This window comes from Metarhizium album, assembly GCF_000804445.1.
Source record: "Metarhizium album ARSEF 1941 chromosome Unknown scaffold_23, whole genome shotgun sequence".
In the NCBI taxonomy this organism is placed as follows: domain Eukaryota; kingdom Fungi; phylum Ascomycota; class Sordariomycetes; order Hypocreales; family Clavicipitaceae; genus Metarhizium; species Metarhizium album.
Window position 1 is genome coordinate 206,315 of NW_024467597.1, and position 21,503 is coordinate 227,817.

Consider the following 21,503-nt stretch of genomic DNA (forward strand, 5'->3'; position numbering starts at 1 on the left):
AGATCCCCTTCTTTTACCCGTGGAGGTTGAGATCCTGGTTTCGTTCGAACTAACTGCAAAGAGGACTTTTTTGCCGTTCCTAGTGACCTCCGATGCAGTTCTAATTTCATGTGGAGAGACTTTCAACCTGGGCTCCAAACATAGATTTGTATCTTTGTTGTCTTTCTATAAATCTTTTACACTAGGCGTGCCCCCCAGATGCCGCGGCCCGCGCTAACCCCTAGCCATTCACCGTATTCGGTATTTTGCAGGTGAGGAACCCAGCCAATGTTCCCGACCTCATATTCACATTCCCAACTGGCCACTGGGTTTCGTTGGTTATCTTGCTGCGAAGTTCCATTGAGTGGGTGTCCACCAATTGATGAACTTGAGTTCATAAGATCCCAGACAAGAACTTGGCAATCGTCGCCGCCCGATGCCAACGTTCCTCGTCGAAGCGGTGACCATTCGACACAGTTGACTGGGCCGCTATGTCCCTTGAGCTCAAGCAGCGCTTGGCCAGGTTGCCGAACATCCAGGATGCGAATCGTGCTCGAGTCTTGGGCAAAGGTTGCTAAAAGATGCGTGTCATGAGGTGATGTTGCAAGACGCAACAGAGGAGGCGGGCTGCCAATGGCCTGCTGTGAATGAGATGGACTGGAGCGACCATTTCCATCTAAGGTGGCGGTTAGCAACGCTGAAAAGTGAATCATGATATTGGAGCTTATAATCAGAAGAATTGACAAGTACCTCTATCCTCTTTGCCAGTTGGCTCATATATGATAGTCGAGTGTTCTAAACTGCGCAGGTCGAACATCCGGACACTGCCATCTTGACCACAGCTGACAAAAACATCCACGCTGTTGGCACAGAATCGCACATCGTAGACCTCCTTATCGTGAGCAATGAGTTGTGTCTTGGCAGTCAGTGACGGGATGTCCCAAATGGTGCATGTCGTATCGATACTTGAAGTGATAATAAGACTTGGAGAGACTGTGTTCCAATCGAGGGATGTGAGAGGTGCCGTATGGTCTGGTGTCTTCGAATTTGATAGCAGCGCTAAGGGCGTCAACTTTGTGATAGAGGATGTATCTCGAACCCCACGGGTGACTGTATTGCTCGATGTGGTCTGCGTCTCGGACGGCAGTGACCAAAGTCGAAGGTGGTCGCCAGAAGTCGCTAGAAGATCTGTCGACTGTTTCTGAGATGAGGGAGGTTCCCACAGAAGCCTAGTGACCGGGTACGAATGTGTTGCCTCAGCCACTTTGGTGAACTCCAAACTATAACTCGACGTATCTAGGGTGTAAACGTCCTGTGCGGCAGAGGCAACTTGACTATCCAGAATTTGGATCTTTTCATGTCAGGATTGTTGGATATAACACTGGCAAAGGAAGAGCTAGATGGGGTATTAGAGGTACATACGAAATTATGGCCATCCTCGAGATAGCTTCCCACAGCTAATTTTCCCGCGCCATTCGCAAGGGGAGGCCATTTGCACCAGTCAAATGCATAGACTGCCCAAGGGGCCATGTAGTTACTAGGCCCAGGTTGTGTACTCGAAATATCCTGACCAGTGGCTCCGGGAACTCCGTCTGACATGCTAGAGTCGGCGCGGGGTCTTATATCGGCGAGGCCAAGCGGGGTATTGGAGAAATTTCGCTGCGATCCAGGAGCACTATACTTGTCAGCATCCGCAGGTGACATGAGTTGAGATGCTGGGCCGCTAGGCGTCGTTGGAGTATAGGCATGATAATTGGCTGAACCGTCATAGCCAGAGGAGGGACTAGAGAGGGAATATGTGTGAGGATGCGCCATTGAGAGGGATGGCTTCGGTGGTGTCTGATATTCGTGGGAGGCGGGCGAGCGTTGGTGCGGGTATTGGTTCTGTTGCGACGGGGGTGGGCCGGTTGAAGGAGGCGGCATCGCGCTGTGTGTGGAAAGAAGCGGCGCAGTATTAGAGGAAACTGTTGTTGAGCGGGCTGACAGGCCACCCGGTTGTAGGACGTTTGGTACGCCTGAACCAGCAGACGGTTGGTGGTGGTGATGGTGTCGAGGTTGGGTCTGGTCGGAGGAGTGGGCGTTTGGAGGCGGGTAGTCAACCTTGATTTGTGGCGTGTAGTCTTCTTTCTGTGATCCCATCTGATCATGGGTACTCGACGTCATGCCTTGCATATGCAATTCGTCTTGCTGGCCTCCGTGAGGCCCGTAAGAACCTGAGCTGACCTGCCTCCGCGCTGAAGGCAGCTGCTGGGATTGACTCATTGACGAGTTTTGCTTCCTGAGCAAGATTTTGGAATGCTTTGGATAAACAACCCTTTTGTCTCCAGAACTGCCAGCCACCAAGCCACCAACCGATGTTATGTGAAAGTATCAACCGATCGAAGTTGAGGGGAATGGTGATTGTAAGGCGTCTATAATGTGATGGACGTGTATCGACAGACTCAATTAAATTGATGGGGAATGGGTTGCAAGTGCTGAATTTCGTATCAAGACAGGGAGAAGGTGGCGTTCATGGTAGTTGATCTGCGCGATGGATTTGGCAAGGTGTTCGCAGGAGCCTGGGACAGGTGACCTTGGTGAACACTACTACAGCTGCCTCGAGTCAACTGATCTCATTGGGACTGAATCTCAAAACACGCCTAGTACGAGTAGATTGAGCCAGCCAAACTACCTGTCTACCTAGTAATAGAGAGTAAAATCCCTATAGCATGGGGTAGGTACTTCATAAGTAAGTAAGTACCTAGTTAGAGAGGCATCTGATAGGCCACGGAATTACTCCGTACTTGGGGACATGCTAAGGACTTGCGGAGTACAGTCGGTCTGTCTCTCCATTGTGTTTCCCACGGGGAAGAGTACAATTTAGACCTTTAGAAATGAGAACTTAGGCTGCTGAGGAAGATTTCTTTTGCCAGCAGGTATTAAAGTATTGCGTCAGCATCGGCCATAACTCATGTCGCAATCTCGGTCAGGTTTATCAGATTTATAATGCAGTTGGCGCCAGGCGCCCGCTGCCGAAGGATCATAATACTTAAGTAAGCAGGCAACTACTTAAAAGTAGTACTTGTTACCCACCTGCACTGCCCTTATCGCTTTCAATACTCCGTACTGCTGCCCGATTTGTCTCTCATGCTTGACGCCGAATTTTCGTTGCATTTCATGACAGTCTTTGCATGGGTTATCCTCATCCATGACTTCAGTATCCTCCCCCCTCAATAAGTGGTTGGCCATCGGAGATGGCAACGACGTCATCGCCTCTTATGGATCGATTGAACCATGTCGCTCTAAGGGCCTCGAATATGCCGTTGACATCGCCTGCTTCGCAAACTCCCATGGAATATCAGCTGGAATCCCTAGAACCTCGACCAGCATCTGACAAGGCTAGTATTTCCGAGCATGTATCCTCAACTGTCGAATTGCACGCTACAGAAGTGCCCGTACACTCTGCGAACCGACCAGATGACCCGGCTGGGTCCTACTCCAAGCGAAAGCCTAGACCTATGTTCGCCGGTCCCCCACCACCTATTACCTCGTCAATGCCTACCTCCTCGCGCCAATCTAGCCCGATGCCAATCAGCCGTGAACGAGGATGGAAAACCAACGGGATAGCGCGAACGCTGGGAAGAAGCATTGCTCAAGCTATGTTTGATCACAAGACAAGACGGGATACGCCATATAATCTACAGCCCGATAGCATCTGGCGTAGCCTTCGATACCGCAAGAGGGCTTTGGAAACTGATATTCAGCGACTGCTGGACTCCCAGGTTGCAGGATTAATGTCCGGGAGCCAATACGAAAACTCCTCATTGGCTGGCAGAGACTTTGGCGTACACAGAGATACAGGAAGCAGCACACCAACAGGCACATTTTACTCCACAACAACATCGAGTCGGACGTCGAGGAGCCTGTACATGCCTCTAACATCCACAGAAGAAGGCAATATCATACCAGTGCGGCAACCCGCCAACAATCGATCATTGGGGCTTAGGTCTGCTCGAAATGGCTTGCGTAGAGCAATACTATCTTTAGTTGAGCTTCATGAGGAAGAAATCGACAAAATTGACACAGCAATAGAGGAACGACAGAGCGCACTTGCACAACTGAACAGACTTGGAACAAGACGGCTGGGCATACAGGCAAAGCTGACGTCGGTAGATGATGATCCAAATGAGCCATTGGGGAGACAGTTACGGGAACTGGATGCAAGATACAAATCTGTGCAGGAAGAGATCGGCACGCTTGAAGAAAAGCTTATGAGCCTCCGAAATCAACGACGATGGCTTCGGGAGAAGATGGACGATGCCAAGGGCAAAAGAGACGCAGGCTTAAGCGGATACCGCGGTGCTTTGAGGGATGTAGATTCAGAACTTGCGCTTCTTGTGCGACGACCTGCATTCCTACCTCTCGATCCGGCTGTATTTGGTACGGATGGCGGCGCCTTATGTGAGGATATTGCTTTGTCGGGGGGCCTCGATTTCTTTTGTCTCATTCCTGAACGCCGCACACCAGAGATGGCCGAGTCATGGTGGGAAGCTGAACTCAGGATCCTAAAGAAGCAAAGAACACAAGTTTATAATGATCGTCAAGCGCTGGCGAAGGGCGCTGTTTTATGGGAACACGTTGTTGCTTTGGTCTCAGGTTTTGAAGACGAGTTACGAGGCGCGTTGAATGACGGCATTAGATCGACGGCGCTGACTTCTGTTAAGGGCAAAGAGAATGCAATTCCGGAAAGGGATCTCATACAGACCCAGTTGATAACTCTGAATAGAGTTCTTCAAGAACTAGAGGGGGCGATGAGACAAGCTGAGTCGCAAAGTTGGAATCTCCTTATTTGTGCTATTGGTGCCGAGTTGGAGGCATTCAGAGAGGGTCAAAGTGTCCTCGAGGGTCTGTTGACTTTGTCAAATATGGAGCCAGACGATGCGAACCAGAGCATACAAACTAGGCGGGCTTCCAGAGCCACTGACCACCATGGACAATTGGAGGGAGACAGTGACAATGCCGGCCGGCCTGATTTGCTCCCACCCAACGTCGAAGGTGCTGGCCAGTCCAGCACGAATAAATCACGTCAAGATAAATCTAGGTGTGCGGATACGAGTGTCGACAGGCCCCAGAGCCAGGACAGTGAAAATGAAGTACCGCTTGAGTTTCTGGCAGAGCATGATTGAAACCGAGGCATGACGAAACCCGACAGCGCCCGACGAATCTATCTGAATATGTCTTTAGGGTTGAAGCCATCAAATATTCGATGCGCTGCCCAGGTGTATCAAGTCGGAGCTGGCGTTGGACAATTCCTGATCGTAAATCTTTACAGGATAGTGCTTAGACTACATATTGGCTTCAAATATTTATACGCCGATTTTTGAAAGTATGGATAATACATTAATATTGACTGTCAGTCCGGAATCGTCACACGAGAAAAAGACCTTTCGCACATTCGATACTGCCATATTGCCAAATGAATATGATCAAGGGCTCGTTACGGGGCGTAGAGTATATGTATGTGTAGCTGACTATATACGTTAGATAACGGATTGAACCTCGAGCTTTAGCCTGTGAATTCCCATTTCATGCTTCTTTTTGCGCTTTGCGCCTAACTCTTGGGGAGTGATTACTCAAAGCTATCTATACCTGTCAACATGAAGTTTCAAGCCCGCTAAAAGAAGAACAAAACGAATGAAAGGACAGATTAATGACAAACGCCATAGCTTGAAATTGACATAACGACTCGTAAGTTGTTCTACGTAGAAGGTCAAGTTAATCTTGATCCATCCAGGTGGCAGACGTGCCCAGCTGAAACAGAATGACCCAATTGCAAAAAACATGCCTATCCTTCATACGTTGGCGAAGAATACCGGGAAGATTTATGTAAGAATCAGCTGGAGAGTCCACCAGTGGGCTCGGCAAACTTCATCGTCTTCGCTCGAAAAAGCCACTGGAACCTGCGAAGGCGACAGACTGATCCATAACCCACTCGCCTACTCCGAGATACTTGTTAATCCACTTCGAAACATCTTTGTTTTCGCCCGATATCTTTTCTGTCTTGAAACTGGGCCTGGGATATCCCGACGAGGGGCAGAAATAAGCCATTTGCAGAGGTACGGTTGAGAGGCCGGTGATATAGTACTCACGTCAACCCGGTCGACCGCTTCATGCCTGCCAGAAAAGCAGATACTTCGACCAAAATTGTTTAGCATCGTGGTACGAGTTATCCGCCATTGGATAAGTTGTGTCGTGGAGCCAACTTACTGAGGACGGCATCGAAGGCGTAGTGCGTTAAGCGTCCAACCTTTGACCACAGCCCAAACGTCAGCAGGTTGAGCAGCTGCAGGATACACATTCTTAGACAAATGGTGTCAAGAAAGGACGGGATGCGACTGAGCCGTCTTGGCAGATGGCCTTAATACCATCAAGCTTGCATCGTAAGGGGCGCTATGTACATACCACCATGACTATGATTTTTGAGATCAAGTAGAGAGCAGAGAGAAAGGATCGCCTTGTCCTGCTCGTTGTGGATCGAAGTCACTTGTATGTACCGAGATGAGCGGTTGGAGATGTGTAGTCCAAGCTGTTGCACCGCTGTTGTAACTTGTCACCCAGAGCGCTTGTCAGTTGCTGCTGTTAATGGCGGCTCACGTGAGACGGAGGAGCCTGCTGAGTCAGCTTTATTGAGTCCATCTTTGTCGCAGTATATACGGAGTAGGGGTACCCCAACTACCTAGTTCATGTGGCGTGGCCACGCCCTTTTTTTGGTGTGACAATCTTGCCAGCGACCAGAAGGGGCTCTTTAACATGCATTTCATGAGCTTGTTGTCTAGGGCTTCTTGCAGCCAACACTTGCCAGGAAATGTCAACTGGGTAACGCTTCATTATCAACGTGAAAGGCGTTGCAACATTAAACTTATGTAACAGGTATATGGAGCGAGGTTTTGGGAGCGCGCCTCACTGAAGAAGATGCAAGTATTTGCCGGTGAAGTGGAAGTATACAGGACAGAGAGCTGAAACGCATGAATGAGCTTTAGGGCTCTGTGTAGAGCTACTTACTTCCGACTGCTCTTAATTTTACTAACTATTACAAGGCAGCACTTGAGTTTGTCAGACTTTGATCCAGCTTATGACAATTTTTGAACTTCTGTGATAGCTCTGCTGTCCTTAGAAATAGCGGCCGCGCGACTATAGGTAATCCCACCACTCCGAAGTCTCCCAACTTTAACCGTCACATGGCGTTGTGTCGCATTGAATCATACTAATATGGCTAGCCGGCTTGGTAATCCAAGGAGTCGAATATTCTATGACCAAGGGGCGACAAGATGGGGTTCATGTCCTGCTGCAAGGGAGGTAGCTTATAATTTGGGTGTCAAGGCATCTATTGATGTTTCGTGCCTTAGCAACCTAGCCAGGGATGGCATTCAAGACTGCTTGCCTAAGTACTAGGTAGTAGTAGTTTTTTCTTCGCTGATTCATGTGGTTTTCCCCGAACCCGACTCAAACATCAAGTCTCTCTCAGAGAGTACACCCGGCTAGAAAATTACCTTCCCCTCGTGAGCCCAGCGTTGTGTCGATCGTGCGCCACTAACCACAAGCTACAAGTCAGGAGATAGTGTGTGTTGTCGGGCATTTATTGAAGGCATTTGCCGAAGATTAGAGAGCGTCCGTGCTCGTTGATTCTTTGGCCCTTATTACTCCGTATATGATTTTCACTCGGTTACCACCATTAGCCTCTTGGCATTATACGGTACTTCTTGATACGGAGACCTAATTTTAGGACAAACGTTTGCTCATTGCCGCCTCCATGTGGTAATGATATGGTGAAGCAACCAGTTATGTCACTACGAAAGTTTGGTCGCCAAAGGTCTCGAGGTCGTACCCCATACTAAGCCTGCATGATGGAGACCTAAGTACTACCTACTCGTCGACCTACCACCTCTATCTTTTTCCCCCTCTTCTACTTTATTTATATTGTTTCTGAGCCCTGTGGGAAGATAACAATAGGCGCCGCCGTGTTCTTCACCGCACGACACGGGGATTTTTGTAGACTCCTCGCAGCTCTGATGAGATTTTTTGAAAAGTGAAAAAGAGGAGGCGGGGCCATCACGTCAGTGGTACGTAGCAGCCACTGCCACGAACTACTGCATAAGTAGGTACCTAAGCGGGTAGCTTTCTCAGAGCTCCTCAAACGTCAACCGTCTTGTTCCCAACCAGTCAGGCCCAAGCTGCCTTTATCGCCTGCCCCTACCCACCTGATCTTTAAACTCTTTCTTTCCCTTCACATTTCCTGTGCACTCGTTCTTTTCCCCCACCACCAGCTACCCACACCTCGAGAAATCAGTTGGATTCACTGGAAGCTTTCTTGCCGTTGAGGAAGCCGATTCTTCTTAGCCGTACGTTCATTTTCTGCAGTTGCTGTCAACCCCACCACCCTTGCCACGGGGGTCCAGTGCCTGTCAAGCTTTGCGCGCTAATCCTCGATCAATGCTTCCCTGGGCGTCGCTACGAGGAAACCTTCGATGAAACAGAGCAAGCTCCTTACTATTTGAGAAACGTTCCTAACACGTCTTCCTTTAAATAGGCACCAGTCGCCGCCTGCAATGGCTTCAAGTCGCAGCCGCTCGTTTAGCATCATGGCTGCTGCTCAACAGGACCACCTCGACACGGGTGGCAGGGTCGCCTGGCTAGCTTCACTCGACACTGCTTACAGCCCCGAACACAACTACCGCCGTTCCTCCATCATTTGCACTATTGGTCCCAAGACCAACTCGGTCGAGGCTATCAACAAACTCCGTGACTCTGGCCTCAACGTCGTACGCATGAACTTTTCCCACGGCTCGTACGACTATCATCAGTCTGTCATTGACAATACGAGAGCTGCTGTTGCTTGTCATGCAGGCCGGCCGGTGGCCATTGCCCTTGACACCAAGGGCCCAGAGATCCGAACTGGCAATACCAAAAATGACGAAGATATTCCAATCTCTGTTGGCACAGTAATGCACTTCACCACCGATGAGAAATATGCTACGAGCTGCGACACCGAGAATATGTGAGTGCCGTAATTCCCCCTCCAGAATGCATGGATTTGGCCGCTAGTACGCTTCAAATCGCTCGACTTGGATTTACGTCTGAATTTGAAGGCCTCTTCCTACGAGTTTTTCATCCTTGAACATGACTAATAAGGCCTTGGTTTTCACACTTTGTAGGTACGTTGATTATAGAAACATTACAAAGGTCATTGAGCCTGGCCGTATTATTTATGTCGATGATGGAGTTCTGGCTTTCGACGTTTTGAGCATCAAGGACGAAAAGACTATCCAAGTCCGCGCTAGAAACAATGGCTTCATTTCATCCAGGAAGGGTGTAAACCTTCCCAACACCGATGTTGACCTTCCTGCTCTCTCTGAGAAAGACAAGGCCGACTTGAAATTCGGCGTCAAAAACAATGTGGACATGGTTTTTGCCTCCTTCATTCGCCGAGCCCAAGACATCAAGGATATTCGCGAAGTGCTCGGTGAGGAGGGCAAACAAATCCAAATCATTGCTAAGATTGAAAACCGCCAGGGCTTAAACAACTTCAGAGAGATTTTGGAAGAGACAGATGGTGTCATGGTTGCAAGAGGAGACCTTGGTATTGAGATTCCAGCTGCCGAGGTATTTGCGGCGCAGAAGAAGCTGATTGCCATGTGCAATATTGCTGGAAAGCCCGTTATTTGCGCGACCCAGATGCTGGAATCCATGATCAAGAATCCGCGACCCACCCGTGCCGAGATCAGCGACGTTGGCAATGCTATCACAGACGGAGCAGATTGTGTTATGCTGTCTGGTGAGACGGCGAAGGGAAACTACCCGTGCGAGGCTGTTCGTGAAATGCATGAGGCCTGCCTGAAAGCCGAAAATTCCATCCCGTACGTTTCTCATTTCGAGGAAATGTGCACTCTTGTGCAACGCCCAGTCAAGACTGTCGAGTCTTGTGCTATGGCAGCGGTGCGTGCTTCACTTGATTTAGCTGCTGGTGGGATCATTGTGCTGTCTACTTCGGGAGAGTCTGCAAGACTTCTCTCCAAGTACAGGCCTGTCTGTCCCATTTTCATGGTAACACGCAATGCCACGACTTCGCGATTCAGTCACCTGTATCGCGGAGTTTATCCATTCCTCTTCCCAGAGGCCAAGCCTGACTTCGACAAGGTCAATTGGCAGGAGGATGTTGATAAGCGAATCAAGTGGGCTGTCAATCATGCTCTGGAGCTCAATGTTTTGACACCAGGAGACACTGTGGTTGTCGTGCAGGGTTGGAAGGGAGGCATGGGTAACACCAACACGTTGCGAATTGTCCGCGCCGACCCCGAGCACCTTGGAATTGGCCAGGCTTGAGACAATAAAAGCAAAAACTAAATTTCGTGGCGGCATGTTAAATGGAATAGATCGGAAACGTCGAAATTGATATTCATTGGCATTAACGAACAAAGGACTTTGATAGATTTTACAGTACAATGATCCAGACTAGCGAGCTCAGAACGTCATGAGTTGGGATCTTCGGCGTGTTCCATCGGCACATTCACGTTTTTTGGGCTCTTTGATCCTCTGCGAACAGGTTAAAAAAAATCTAGGCGTACTCATACGCTGGTGCTCTGCGAATTCGAAGCATTGTGTATTTTATGAGGGGCCAAGCACCGAGTATCATGACCATTGCTGTGGATTCCAATAAACCTGTGTCACCAGGCTTCTATCGATTACCCGCTGAAAAGGGCGGGGGACCAATCACTTATACAGCTCATGACAATTTTGACCCGTCTTTTGATGACCTCAGAAACAGGGTCTGGGGGCTGCACTATGGCCATGACTTATAAGTACCCTAAGTACCTTGGTATTCGTCGGTCGACCAAAAGCAGCTGGGTTGTCGCATAAAAACCGGACGTGAGTGGTCACGCCACGCATTTTGCGTTGGGTTACTACCCTCTGTATACTCCATACTGCGACAACGGGTTGAACTGATGGCTTGACCGTGGTCGCCCCACCCTACAACCTCAGCTGTTGGTGGGGTGGTGGCTCATCTTGAAATGTCAACTGGTCTGGAAGCTCCATGTCCGTTCTGTACACCAAACTTCTACATTTCATTACCTACCTAGGTATATACTCACCAAACTAAATCGGTCCAACGAAAGCACCCGAGTGCTTCACATGTTGTGACTCAGCTCGCCCAGCGTACTGTTGGAAAGGGTTGACGAGCCAACACCCTCTCCGCCGCGTCCAATACTTGAACGTCATAGTTTGGAAGACCGACGACTTGCTCCAAGATTTGTCCACAACAAGAAGGAAATGCGCCCCTTCATCGAGTTGCCATGTCTCTGATACCCTACCACCCAAGGGAGGGCCGTGAGGTCGTGCTGTAGGTCCCGAACACAATTTCCTTGAGAGACATGACATCGTAGTGGCTTGGGAGTGCCAGAAACCGCTTCACCTAACAGATCCTACCCAAAACTAACGAGGTCCCTGCACAGGCGTCATCGCAATGCCGTTGTGGTTCGAGATCCTGAGTCTCAGCGACTAGAGATACGCGGATCCGAATGTCCCACGTGCCATCAGCCCTTGGGTCGAGCGTCATCCCCCGAAAGACCGTTTGAGCGACCATATGAAATGAATCAAGAATTTGTCGACCCGGAATACTTTCGCATGCTGAGAACAGGCAATCATCATTTCCGTGGGGGAAACGGTCCTCCCAGTCCCGTCCGCCGACTTGTTGAGCCAGCATCGGCAACCAGGTCTGCTACCCGCTCTACCTCTCCACAAGGATCCGTAACTGGTCAGGATGAGTCCCAGTATTTGTCCAGTAGCCTAGGAATCCCTAAAGCTGAAGGTAGCGGAATCAGGAAAGAAGCCTTCAGTCCAAACTACTTCAGGTCCTTTTTCGTGGAGGAACGCGTGCTTGGCAAAGGAGGCAAGGGTGTTGTGCTGTTGGTGCGACATGAGATTGATGGATGTCCTCTTGGGCACTTTGCATGCAAACGTGTTCCGGTCGGGGATGATCACTCATGGCTAGAAAAGGTCTTGGTTGAGGTTGAACTTTTAGCTAAACTCTCCCATCCTAACCTCGTCTCCTATCGCCACGTATGGCTAGAGGATGTCCGATTAACTAGGTTTGGACCCAGTGTTGCTTGCGCCTTTATTCTTCAGCAGTATTGCAATGGTGGTGACCTACACCAGCATGTCGTTGGCAGCGCTCCTAGGGAGCTTACAAAGGAAGAGCTGAAGGCACAAATGAGACGACGGTCAAAAGGCCAAGCGGATGTTCCACAAGATTCAACAAGGCCGCAATTATCATTTGAAGAGATATACTCACTATTCAGAGACATCACATCTGGCGTGGCATATCTCCACAACGCAAATTACATCCATCGGGATTTGAAGCCAAGTAACTGCCTCCTGCATCGCGAGGGAGGGAAGCTGACGTGCCTCATCAGTGACTTTGGCGAGGTTCAGCCAGAGAATGCTGTGCGTAAGTCCACCGGGTCAACTGGCACTATATCGTACTGCGCCCCCGAGGTTCTAAAAATGGACGTGGCCGGGCACTATGGAAACTTCACAACCAAGTCGGATGTCTTTTCACTTGGAATGATACTTTACTTCATGTGTTTTGGAAGACTTCCTTACCAAGGGGCCAATGCTATACAGGAAGAGCTAGAAGATATTGATCAACTTCGAGCCGAGATTACGGACTGGCAAGGTTTTCATGGCGAGCGGCAAGAGCGTCCGGATTTGCCGTCCAAGTTGTACAAACTCCTCAAGAAGCTGCTGGCTCTTGATCCGTCAGAACGCCCCAGTGCGAATGAAGTTTTGCTGGCAATGAGGAGTGAGACAAATTTCGATAACGTTACGAAAGGCGACTGGCCACCCCATCGAGTACAGAACTTGGACTCACCAGTCCCTCCTGGAACCCCTGTCCCAGGTAAGCAAGCCTGTTCCGTCACAGCGGTATAACTTGTACAATTGCAAAGAAATAACATCATGCTTCCTTAGATCCTGAAAAGGAGAAGATCCAGGGACTCAAAGGAAGTCGAAAAGGGAATGCTGCCCTGGGTGTATCACATCCAAGTTCTTTTGAGGTGGCCGAAGAAACTACTCAGGCATCACAGCCGGACGTCTTTGTGAATCATGATATGAACAACCATCGTCAACTGGAGTTCAGCCCAGAACGAGACCGAAAAGGCTCCGGTACAGTGAATGGAACACAAGAGCTAGATGCTGACGCGTCGAAAGTGCCTGCTCCACGTCTTTTAATGGCACCTCCTCGAACACGTGGGGGAGAGCTCACATACCAGATTTCGATCTTGAGCCATCACATATCTTCTGGACTTGGTCTTACTCCTGACACACTTAACTCTCTATTCCGGTTGTCCATTTTTTCCTTGAAAGTCGCTACCCTCATCCGGCCATGTTGGCCATATATTGTAAGTTTTGAAGTGGGAACACCTCTCATTCTTATAGCCGCTATAGAGCTTGGCTGGCCAACTTCTGCAGCCAATGGTAATTGGGGTGAGACAACTACTCGACATCGAGTGAGTATTAGCACCAGCGTAGCACTTTTTGGGGTTCATTTCTTTACTCTCTGGGTTGCCCATCGATGGAACATCCTCTGTACACCGCCGTTACAGGAAGAGTGGGCGGAATGGAAGGGGGATTCCAGAGCCATTACGTCATAGACAGTGCCTCGTTGCTCATCTTCGCTGGTCCGAGGGCTTCATAATCTGGTTGTACGCTGTGTCCATGGCGTTTGCTTGGATCATTGAGCTCTAGAATCACGACTGCACTGTTGGCATCTGGCAAGAAGAACAGGATTGTGAGATCCTGCCATAACCAGGGTTGTCTGTGGTTATTAGAATACAGTCGTAATTGCTCCATATATTCCGACCTGGTCCACTTACTTTCGAAAAGTGGTTCATCCCCCACGCTACGAGATCGTCTTTGCCGCGATATCACGACCCAGCAGAACAGAAATGTGAATCTGGGGACAGCGATCTCACTTAAGCATGGCCCTGAGTCCGAAACCTTTCCGTCTCTGCATCTCAGCAGCAGCTAAATCAAGGTTGTAACCCCCTGGATCGACCTTCCTGCCTTGCGTGATACTTCCAAACCCAAAGTCTGGGTCTCCACCTAGACTGCCAAAGATGTCGCCTATGTAATTAGTCGGCTCTATTCCTCGCTGGTATGAGCAGTTCCAATCGGAGACGATGCCGCGAACTATGTCGATGCCGACATTATACAGATTGTCAATGGCAATCATGAACCCATTCTTATCCGGCCGCCTGAGGTGTTCCCAATCCGAGAGACCAGGCGGCGGTCGGTCAAAATTCGACCCTATACTCATTACCGACTGGACGGGGAAATGATGTTTTCTTGAATGGCCTCGCGGCATGTGGAAATTGACTCACCAGCTCTTACAAGTATGATGCGCGCAAAATCAACGAGACCTTCGATTGCTGCCCTGACCATTACTTCCAGAGTGGCATTCTCTTCTTGAGCACTCATGCAATATATTCCAGAGCCGTTGGTCCACAATGCTGTTGTATTCTCGAAAGCGACGGCGAGTTTGGTCCCCGAGTAATAGACATCGCTAGTAGCGATGTCGCACTTGACAACACGGGGTGCCTTCGTAGCCATAGCTTCGCCAAATCCGCCACCGGTGTACTTTGACCAATATTCTTGAGGTCCCTTTTGGTCGTTGAGATTGGATTTAGATGCCAATAAAAATGCTGCTTGTTGAAGATTTTCATTGACTTCAAAAACCTCTGTCCCGTACACCACCGAGGGGTATTGAAGGGGATACTCACGCCCGTAGGAGATGTAGCCTGTTGGCCAATCTTGCGGCAACGATCGGGGGTCAATCTCGTATTGAAGAGCAACTTGGACTGCGTAGCGAGCAATTGCTACGCTGCCAACAGTGGCGTAGTGCGGGTTGACACCAGCAATGCCGGCAAAGAGAAAATACGTCTTGCGAAAATCAAATTGGGGCGACAAGACCAATGCCATCATCGACGCCGCTGCGTTTATTTCCCCCTCGCCAAGTGTAAGTTGACAAACGTTTCTCGTCTCGGTACAAAAGACACGGGGATATAGCATTGACAAGCCCAAAACAGCGGTTGACCACTCGCTCAGGTTCCCCAAGCTGGACTCGGTGAATCTGGAATACCAGACCTGGGCTTCGGGATGCCACTGTGATGGGAACGGAAAATTAGCCACGTCGGATTGAACAGGCAAGGCGACCCCTGGAAAGACGGACTGACCATAGACACCACAACAACTTTTGGTGCTACTTTGTAGTCGCTGCCATTCGCCGAGGAGGAGGGTCGGCATTGGACAAGCATCAGCCCTATTAAAAGGATAAGTTGGACTGCCGTCATGACGATAACTTGCATAAACAAAACAGTCAAACTGCGAATATGCGCTGGGGTCGATACGAGTGAGTGCCGGCGGTGGCCTAGGCTCTGGGCGATACTAGTTACAACTTCTTCAAATACGGCAACGGACGACGCTGGGTTATAACATCTGCGCAGGCCGAGGGCTTGCATAGAGAGAATACATCCCTCGAAACCCTCAGCAGTAGTTTCTTCATACAGGGTTCTACGAGCCAAGAACAACGAGCGATTCCCAAGCGAGGAATGAAGCGAGGCCACAAGCTATTCAGGCGAGACACGGACGAGTATTGTCGAAGGCTATGCCAGCTTGGGGCGTAGCAAACCAACAGACGACATGTCGAGGTAACTGAGCAGAAGGCTAAAAACAGCGTTGCCTCTGTTCCGTACTACGCGAAGAGTTTCAAAGACTTACTTTAGCTTCGAAGATTGCGTACTTGGGCAAAGAAGTGAAGGCACCCACCAAACGTACTTATTGCACATGGCAAGACGACAGCGAGTGTTTCATGTTTCATGCGAGAACCTAGTGTTCAAAAACAGTCCCTATCTCGCTTATTTCGCCAGGCCACGGCTAGTTACACCGTTTCGCCTGCAACAGAGAATTGGCCTCGGATATAGGATGTCCGGTCATCAGCCAGTGCTTCATCCCAGTGATAGGGTGTTGCTGCACTGCCGGCGTCTTGCGTCCCGCGCTCGCTCTTGGACTTGCTCCGCAGACGTTCGGGTAAATTGACAAAGAGGTGAGGTGCGTATACGTCTGGTTGAGTTTTCTGTGCCGACATTGACTTGAGAAGAGTTGGTTGGTTGACTTAGCTGGGACCTGAGCTTGCGCCACGCGGCGATGCCGACTCCACGGTGAAGTCTGGACTCTGAAGTCTGGATCAGGACAACCTCCTACCTACTTAAGTAGTCTCAATACAGGTGTTGGTGTGGCAAAGGCGCACCAGCACCAGGCTTAAGTGAGATGCATAAAAACAAGCCAAATACTCTACGTAGTGACTAGTCGTGATGACGTTGCAACTCGACGTCAAAAGCCCTTGTCGTTGGCCACTGTGCCCGCAGAAGAAGAGCCAAGCGTTTGGGCTAGTGGGAGCGGATGGCGCACTTGACAAGCTTCGCATGATGCAGAGCTTTTTTGCCGGGACGACTACTGGTCAACTAGTGAGGTAACTATAAAATAAAATAGACGAAACAAATAAAACCCGTCAGTCCCCTTGTCTCCCATCTGTGGTGCCACTCGTGTCTTTCGTCACCAATTGGCGTGTCGAGCCTTCAGGAAGACAAGCAGACGAGAGGAGGTACGTATTTAATCGACCCCAGCGCAGATCAGCAACGCGGCGTTTCGACTAGTAATTAGTATGTGGACAAGGTAATCGGTGAAAATGATAACCACCAACTCACAGTCCCCACAAAGAGTATCCGTAAACTTGCCTACTTAACTTAAGTACCTAAGTAGGTAGGTACGCACTTCAGTAGTCTGACCAAATGTTCCCTGTCATACAGTATACATACACCGTACTGGCTCAACTGGTGACAGGCGCCAAGGCTTTGGGGGAGGGTCGCACTTGCCAGCTGCGTTCCGTCTGGAGGGAGCCTTATCGTTTAAAAGTTCTGGGGTGGGGGACAGTCCAGCCCATTAGTGAACCCGGCATCTGGAGTAATTTGAGTACGCCGTACTTCTTCTACCTTGCGCTGCTAAGTGTCGTTTGCTTACCTTTTCTTTTCAGCTTATGCTTGCCCCCATATCGTCCCGCAAATCTCCAGATGGGATGTCAATTTCAAATAGTCGGCGCCGTCGATCCCCCCTCTGACCCTCGCTGACGAAGGCCATTCAGCATCACCCTCCCTCCGTCCCGAGTACATACATGCCCGTCACTGTTTCCAGGGCCAATCTCTTGCGCTCCTCTCTGGACATGCGCAGCCGCAACCCTGTTCATTCTACCACCTAAAGGACTGAGGAGAACCGGACTCGAGTATCTTCAGACCATCGAAAGGCTGCTGCCTGGGCGCTACCGTTTATGGATGCCGTTAAACCGACAAAGTGCCGTGAAAACCATGGCTTCGACCCAAGACCAGAATGTCAGATCTATAGAGGAATTGCGCGAAGAGTCGCCCATGGCTTTCAACAGCTTCGCCTTCACGCCGTCTCAGTTACACAAGTTGATGACGTTTCGCAGCCTCGAAGCTCTCGACTACTTTGGCGGCACTCGCGGTCTGGCCGCTGGTCTCCGTACTGACATCGCTGCCGGCCTCAGTGCCGACGAGACAAACCTCGAGGGATCCGTCTCGTTCGACGAGGCTGTGGCTGCTGGCAGGGAAGCGCGCCCCCCCGTATTGCAGAGCGTTCACTCGCCGTCGACACATCATGCATACCACGCTCTACGTCTCGGAGACGGGCCTGAGCCCCGTTTCGCGGATCGAAGACGAATATTCGGAGCCAATCGACTTCCGCGCCGCAAACAAAAATCCTTTTTCAAACTCATGTGGATCGCCTTTAACGACAAGCTGCTCATTCTCCTCACAATATCAGCCTGCATATCCTTGGCCATTGGCATCTACCAATCTGTCAGCGCCGAGGAGGGCATGTCCAACATTGAGTGGGTTGACGGCGTAACTGTTGTTGTTGCGATAGTCATTATTGTTCTTGCAAGCGCCGCCAACGACTGGCAGAAGAACCACAAGTTCGAAAAGTTAAATGAGCGCAAGAAACATCGAGAAGCCACCGTCTTCAGATCTGGGAGAGCGCAGCTCATACCTATACAAGAGGTCAATGTCGGAGATGTAATGCATATCGAAGCGGGCCAAGTCGTTGCTGTTGACGGTGTTCTTTTGCAAGCTTCTGGTCTCCATATTAACGAATCCTCAATGTCTGGTGAATCTGCAATGGTACGCAAGACCGTCCCCGGCGACCACGATGCCTCCCATGCCATGCTTGCCGATCCCTTCATTCTGAGCGGAACTACCGTCACCCGAGGCGTGGGACGCTACCTAGTCACCTCGGTTGGTTCCAACTCTACTTTTGGCCGAACTCTCATGACCCTGCGTGAAGACGTGGACGAGACGCCATTGCAAGCCAAACTGGGGCGGCTAGGCAAGCAGCTCATTGTGTTTGGAGTCATTATTGGCGCCATCTTCTTCGTCATTTTGTTCGTCCGATATTTGGTTCGACTGAAATCAATGGCAAGCAAAGGACCGTCCAATAAGGCCGAAGAATTCTTTCACATCCTCATTCTGTCTATAACCGTCGTCATTATAACCGTACCCGAGGGCTTGGCATTGAACGTCACGGTTGCGCTTGCGTTTGCTACTACACGCATGCTTCGTGACAACAATTTGGTTCGACTCATCCGTTCATGCGAAGTAATGGGAAATGCTACCTGCGTCTGCTCCGACAAGACCGGCACTCTTACGCAGAATAAAATGACAATCGTTGCTGGTCGCATTGGTCTTTCTGGTACTTTCGATGACACGGACTCCCCCATTGTTGGAGCTGGACAGCCTCAGCTGGACTCTGGTGTGACTGGGAGCGAAGGATCGACGAAGCTCGTCTCCTCAATGTCATACGAGGTCAAGGACCTTATCAAAGACAGCATTGCGCTGAACTCCACTGCTTTCGAGAGCGACGACTCCAAAGGTTCCGAGTATTTCGGTTCCAGCACAGAAACGGCAATGCTCAATTTCAGCCGGGACCATTTGGGATTGGGGCTCTTGAGAACTGAGCGGGCCAACAACCCGGTCCTGACTATGCTTCCGTTTGAATCGTCTCGAAAGTGGATGGCAGTGCTCATCCGGCTCCCCAATGGAAGGTATAGATTACTAGTCAAGGGTGCCGCTGAAATTGTTTTTGAGTTTTGCGCTTATATTTTGGAAGACCATACATACCAACTCACGGCTGCCCGCCTAACCGAACATGACAGAACTGGGTTCCGGGCAACAATTCAAGACTATGCGAGCAGTATGCTGCGCCCAGTAGCTATCGCATACAAAGATTTTGACGAATCGGAAGTTTTCGAAAGCCCTGATGATGACCCCGCTACCATTAATCTTGAGTGGCTTGCCTCAGGGCTGATTTTCATTGGATTTTTTGGCATCCGTGATCCTCTACGTGAGGAGGTCATTGACTCGGTCAAAAAATGCCAAGACGCCGGAGTGTTTGTTCGCATGGTTACCGGCGATAACTTCCTAACGGCCAAGGCTGTTGCCGCTGAATGTGGCATCTATTCGGGCGGCGGGATTGCGATGGATGGCCCAACTTTCAGAAAGCTTTCTGATGCTCAGCTGGATGAGGTGATTCCACGGCTTCAAGTCTTGGCTAGATCGAGTCCAGAAGACAAGCTCCTCCTCGTAACCCGCCTGCGCGAGATGAAGGAGACTGTAGCCGTCACCGGGGACGGCACGAACGACGCCCTTGCACTCAAGGCTGCAGATGTTGGATTTGCAATGGGAAGTCAGGGCACCGAGGTTGCCAAGGAAGCGGCCTCTATTATTCTTCTTGATGATAACTTTGCGTCCATTGTAAAATCCCTGAGCTGGGGTCGCACAATCAATGACGCCGTAAAAAAATTCTGTCAAGTAAGTGGCGAATCGCGCAGCAAAGACAGTGCACGCCTCCAACTCCTGTCGCACTTGGACTGACAGAACAATTAATGCAATACAGTTTCAGTTCACCATAAATATCACCGCTGGTATTCTCACCATTATTTCGAAGCTTTTCGGCGACTCTATCTTCACCGTGGTGCAGTTGCTCTGGATTAACTTGATAATGGACATATTTGCATCTTTGGGTCTCGCTAGTGATCTTCCCTCCCCCGACTTTCTAAAGCGCAAGCCAGAACCCCGAAATGCCCCTATCATCACTATTACAATGTGGAAAATGATCCTGGGGCAAGCCATCTATCAGCTTGCAGTTATCTTTACAGTACACTACGCTGCCTGGGAAATATTCGATCCGCATACAGAACCGGAGATTGAAAAGTTGCAAACCCTGGTGTTTAACATTTATGTCTGGATGCAGTTTTTCAACCAACAAAATTGCCGAAGGGTGGATAACAAGCTGGACATCTGGTATCAAGGAGTGCTACGTAATCCTTGGTTCATTGGCGTCCAAGTTCTCACTTTGGTTGGCCAGTTTATCATCATCTTCGAGGGTGGTGAGGCTTTTGACACTGTACCCCTGACAGGAGCGCAGTGGGGATGGAGTCTACTTTTTGGAGTACTTACCCTTCCCCTCGGCGCCCTGATACGCCAGGTGCCAGACAGATACGTTGCCTATTTTTTTAAACAAGTTGGGCGCCTTCTTCGATGGATTACCAAGCCATTCAAGGGCTGGTGCTCCTGCTTTTCTATTTTACACATTCGCAGCCGTGAAAAGCTCGATCAAGGGTCTCGGGAGATGAGTCCCTCTACCAAGGGTGTGAAGGCCGGCGGTGAAGATATTGCAGCCGCCAAGAGGCCTCTAAGTAGATCAACGCATAGTGAAGCATCTACTCACAGAAGGCACGCATCGGGAGCGGTTGCTGGAAGCGCCAGTGAGGTCTACGAAGATGTAGATCTCCAAGCATTAGTCGACGCAGCGAGATCGGGTCGTTCTGTAGGCAAGAATGTCTTGGAACTTCATCCCAAGACATTGGCAGACGACTCGGTCATTCGAAAGAGAACCAACCTTAGTCTGCCGCCGAGTCAAGATCCGGCAATTATGCAGTTCATGGATAGGACGCATGACGAAGAATCTGCTCCTGTGCCTCGAAGAAGACAACGAGCAAGAGTCGTTTGGGTTGAACCAGCTCGACCCAGGCCAGTTTCCACGCCACATGAGCCGGGGTGGACATTAGAGGGTTTCCTGCGGTCTAAGCGTCGATGAAAGTAGAGGTTTGTGCTTTATTTTATTTGCCAGGACAGATGCGTGGAGAAGCACTCGCAAAATTACAAAAAATTGCATATACCATTCTTGTCACGATGACATGGCATTTTTATATAGTACTCATAGAGAGACTCAATGCTACAGATACGTATGGATTGTAGCCTTTTTATCTTACCTGGCGCTGGCCGCATAATGAGAGGGATAATATACACAATTTTAGCTGGCACTCCATCCAACCTGTAAGCTCTGCTGGACACATCTATATTGAC

At 49.9% G+C, this 21,503-nt stretch overlaps 6 protein-coding genes across 6 annotated transcripts; 4 read left to right on the forward strand and 2 right to left on the reverse strand.

The window, feature by feature from the left end:
* Nucleotides 1-176: 176 nt before the first annotated feature.
* MAM_06717 (WD domain containing protein) lies at nt 177-2,241 on the reverse strand (the record flags this gene model as incomplete). The annotated part of the gene is made up of 3 exons (XM_040825515.1): nt 177-655; nt 730-1,330; nt 1,402-2,241. The coding sequence occupies 3 exons, from the start codon at nt 2,239-2,241 to the stop codon at nt 177-179; spliced, it is 1,920 nt and encodes a 639-aa protein (XP_040676506.1).
* A 971-nt stretch (nt 2,242-3,212) lies between these two features.
* Nucleotides 3,213-5,144, forward strand: MAM_06718 (Autophagy-related protein 28; the record flags this gene model as incomplete). Its single annotated transcript, XM_040825516.1, has 1 exon — nt 3,213-5,144. One exon carries the CDS (start codon nt 3,213-3,215, stop codon nt 5,142-5,144), a length of 1,932 nt encoding a protein of 643 aa, XP_040676507.1.
* A 3,453-nt stretch (nt 5,145-8,597) lies between these two features.
* MAM_06719 (Pyruvate kinase) lies at nt 8,598-10,338 on the forward strand (the record flags this gene model as incomplete). The annotated part of the gene is made up of 2 exons (XM_040825517.1): nt 8,598-9,013; nt 9,171-10,338. The coding sequence occupies 2 exons, from the start codon at nt 8,598-8,600 to the stop codon at nt 10,336-10,338; spliced, it is 1,584 nt and encodes a 527-aa protein (XP_040676508.1).
* Nucleotides 10,339-11,601: 1,263 nt separating this feature from the next.
* MAM_06720 (protein kinase-like protein) lies at nt 11,602-13,242 on the forward strand (the record flags this gene model as incomplete). The annotated part of the gene is made up of 3 exons (XM_040825518.1): nt 11,602-12,910; nt 12,982-13,181; nt 13,222-13,242. 3 exons carry the CDS (start codon nt 11,602-11,604, stop codon nt 13,240-13,242), a joined length of 1,530 nt encoding a protein of 509 aa, XP_040676509.1.
* A 411-nt stretch (nt 13,243-13,653) lies between these two features.
* Nucleotides 13,654-14,991, reverse strand: MAM_06721 (Purine nucleoside permease; the record flags this gene model as incomplete). Its single annotated transcript, XM_040825519.1, has 3 exons — nt 13,654-13,828; nt 13,986-14,319; nt 14,394-14,991. The coding sequence occupies 3 exons, from the start codon at nt 14,989-14,991 to the stop codon at nt 13,654-13,656; spliced, it is 1,107 nt and encodes a 368-aa protein (XP_040676510.1).
* Nucleotides 14,992-17,429: 2,438 nt separating this feature from the next.
* MAM_06722 (P-type calcium ATPase) lies at nt 17,430-21,234 on the forward strand (the record flags this gene model as incomplete). The annotated part of the gene is made up of 2 exons (XM_040825520.1): nt 17,430-19,946; nt 20,032-21,234. 2 exons carry the CDS (start codon nt 17,430-17,432, stop codon nt 21,232-21,234), a joined length of 3,720 nt encoding a protein of 1,239 aa, XP_040676511.1.
* Nucleotides 21,235-21,503: the final 269 nt, after the last annotated feature.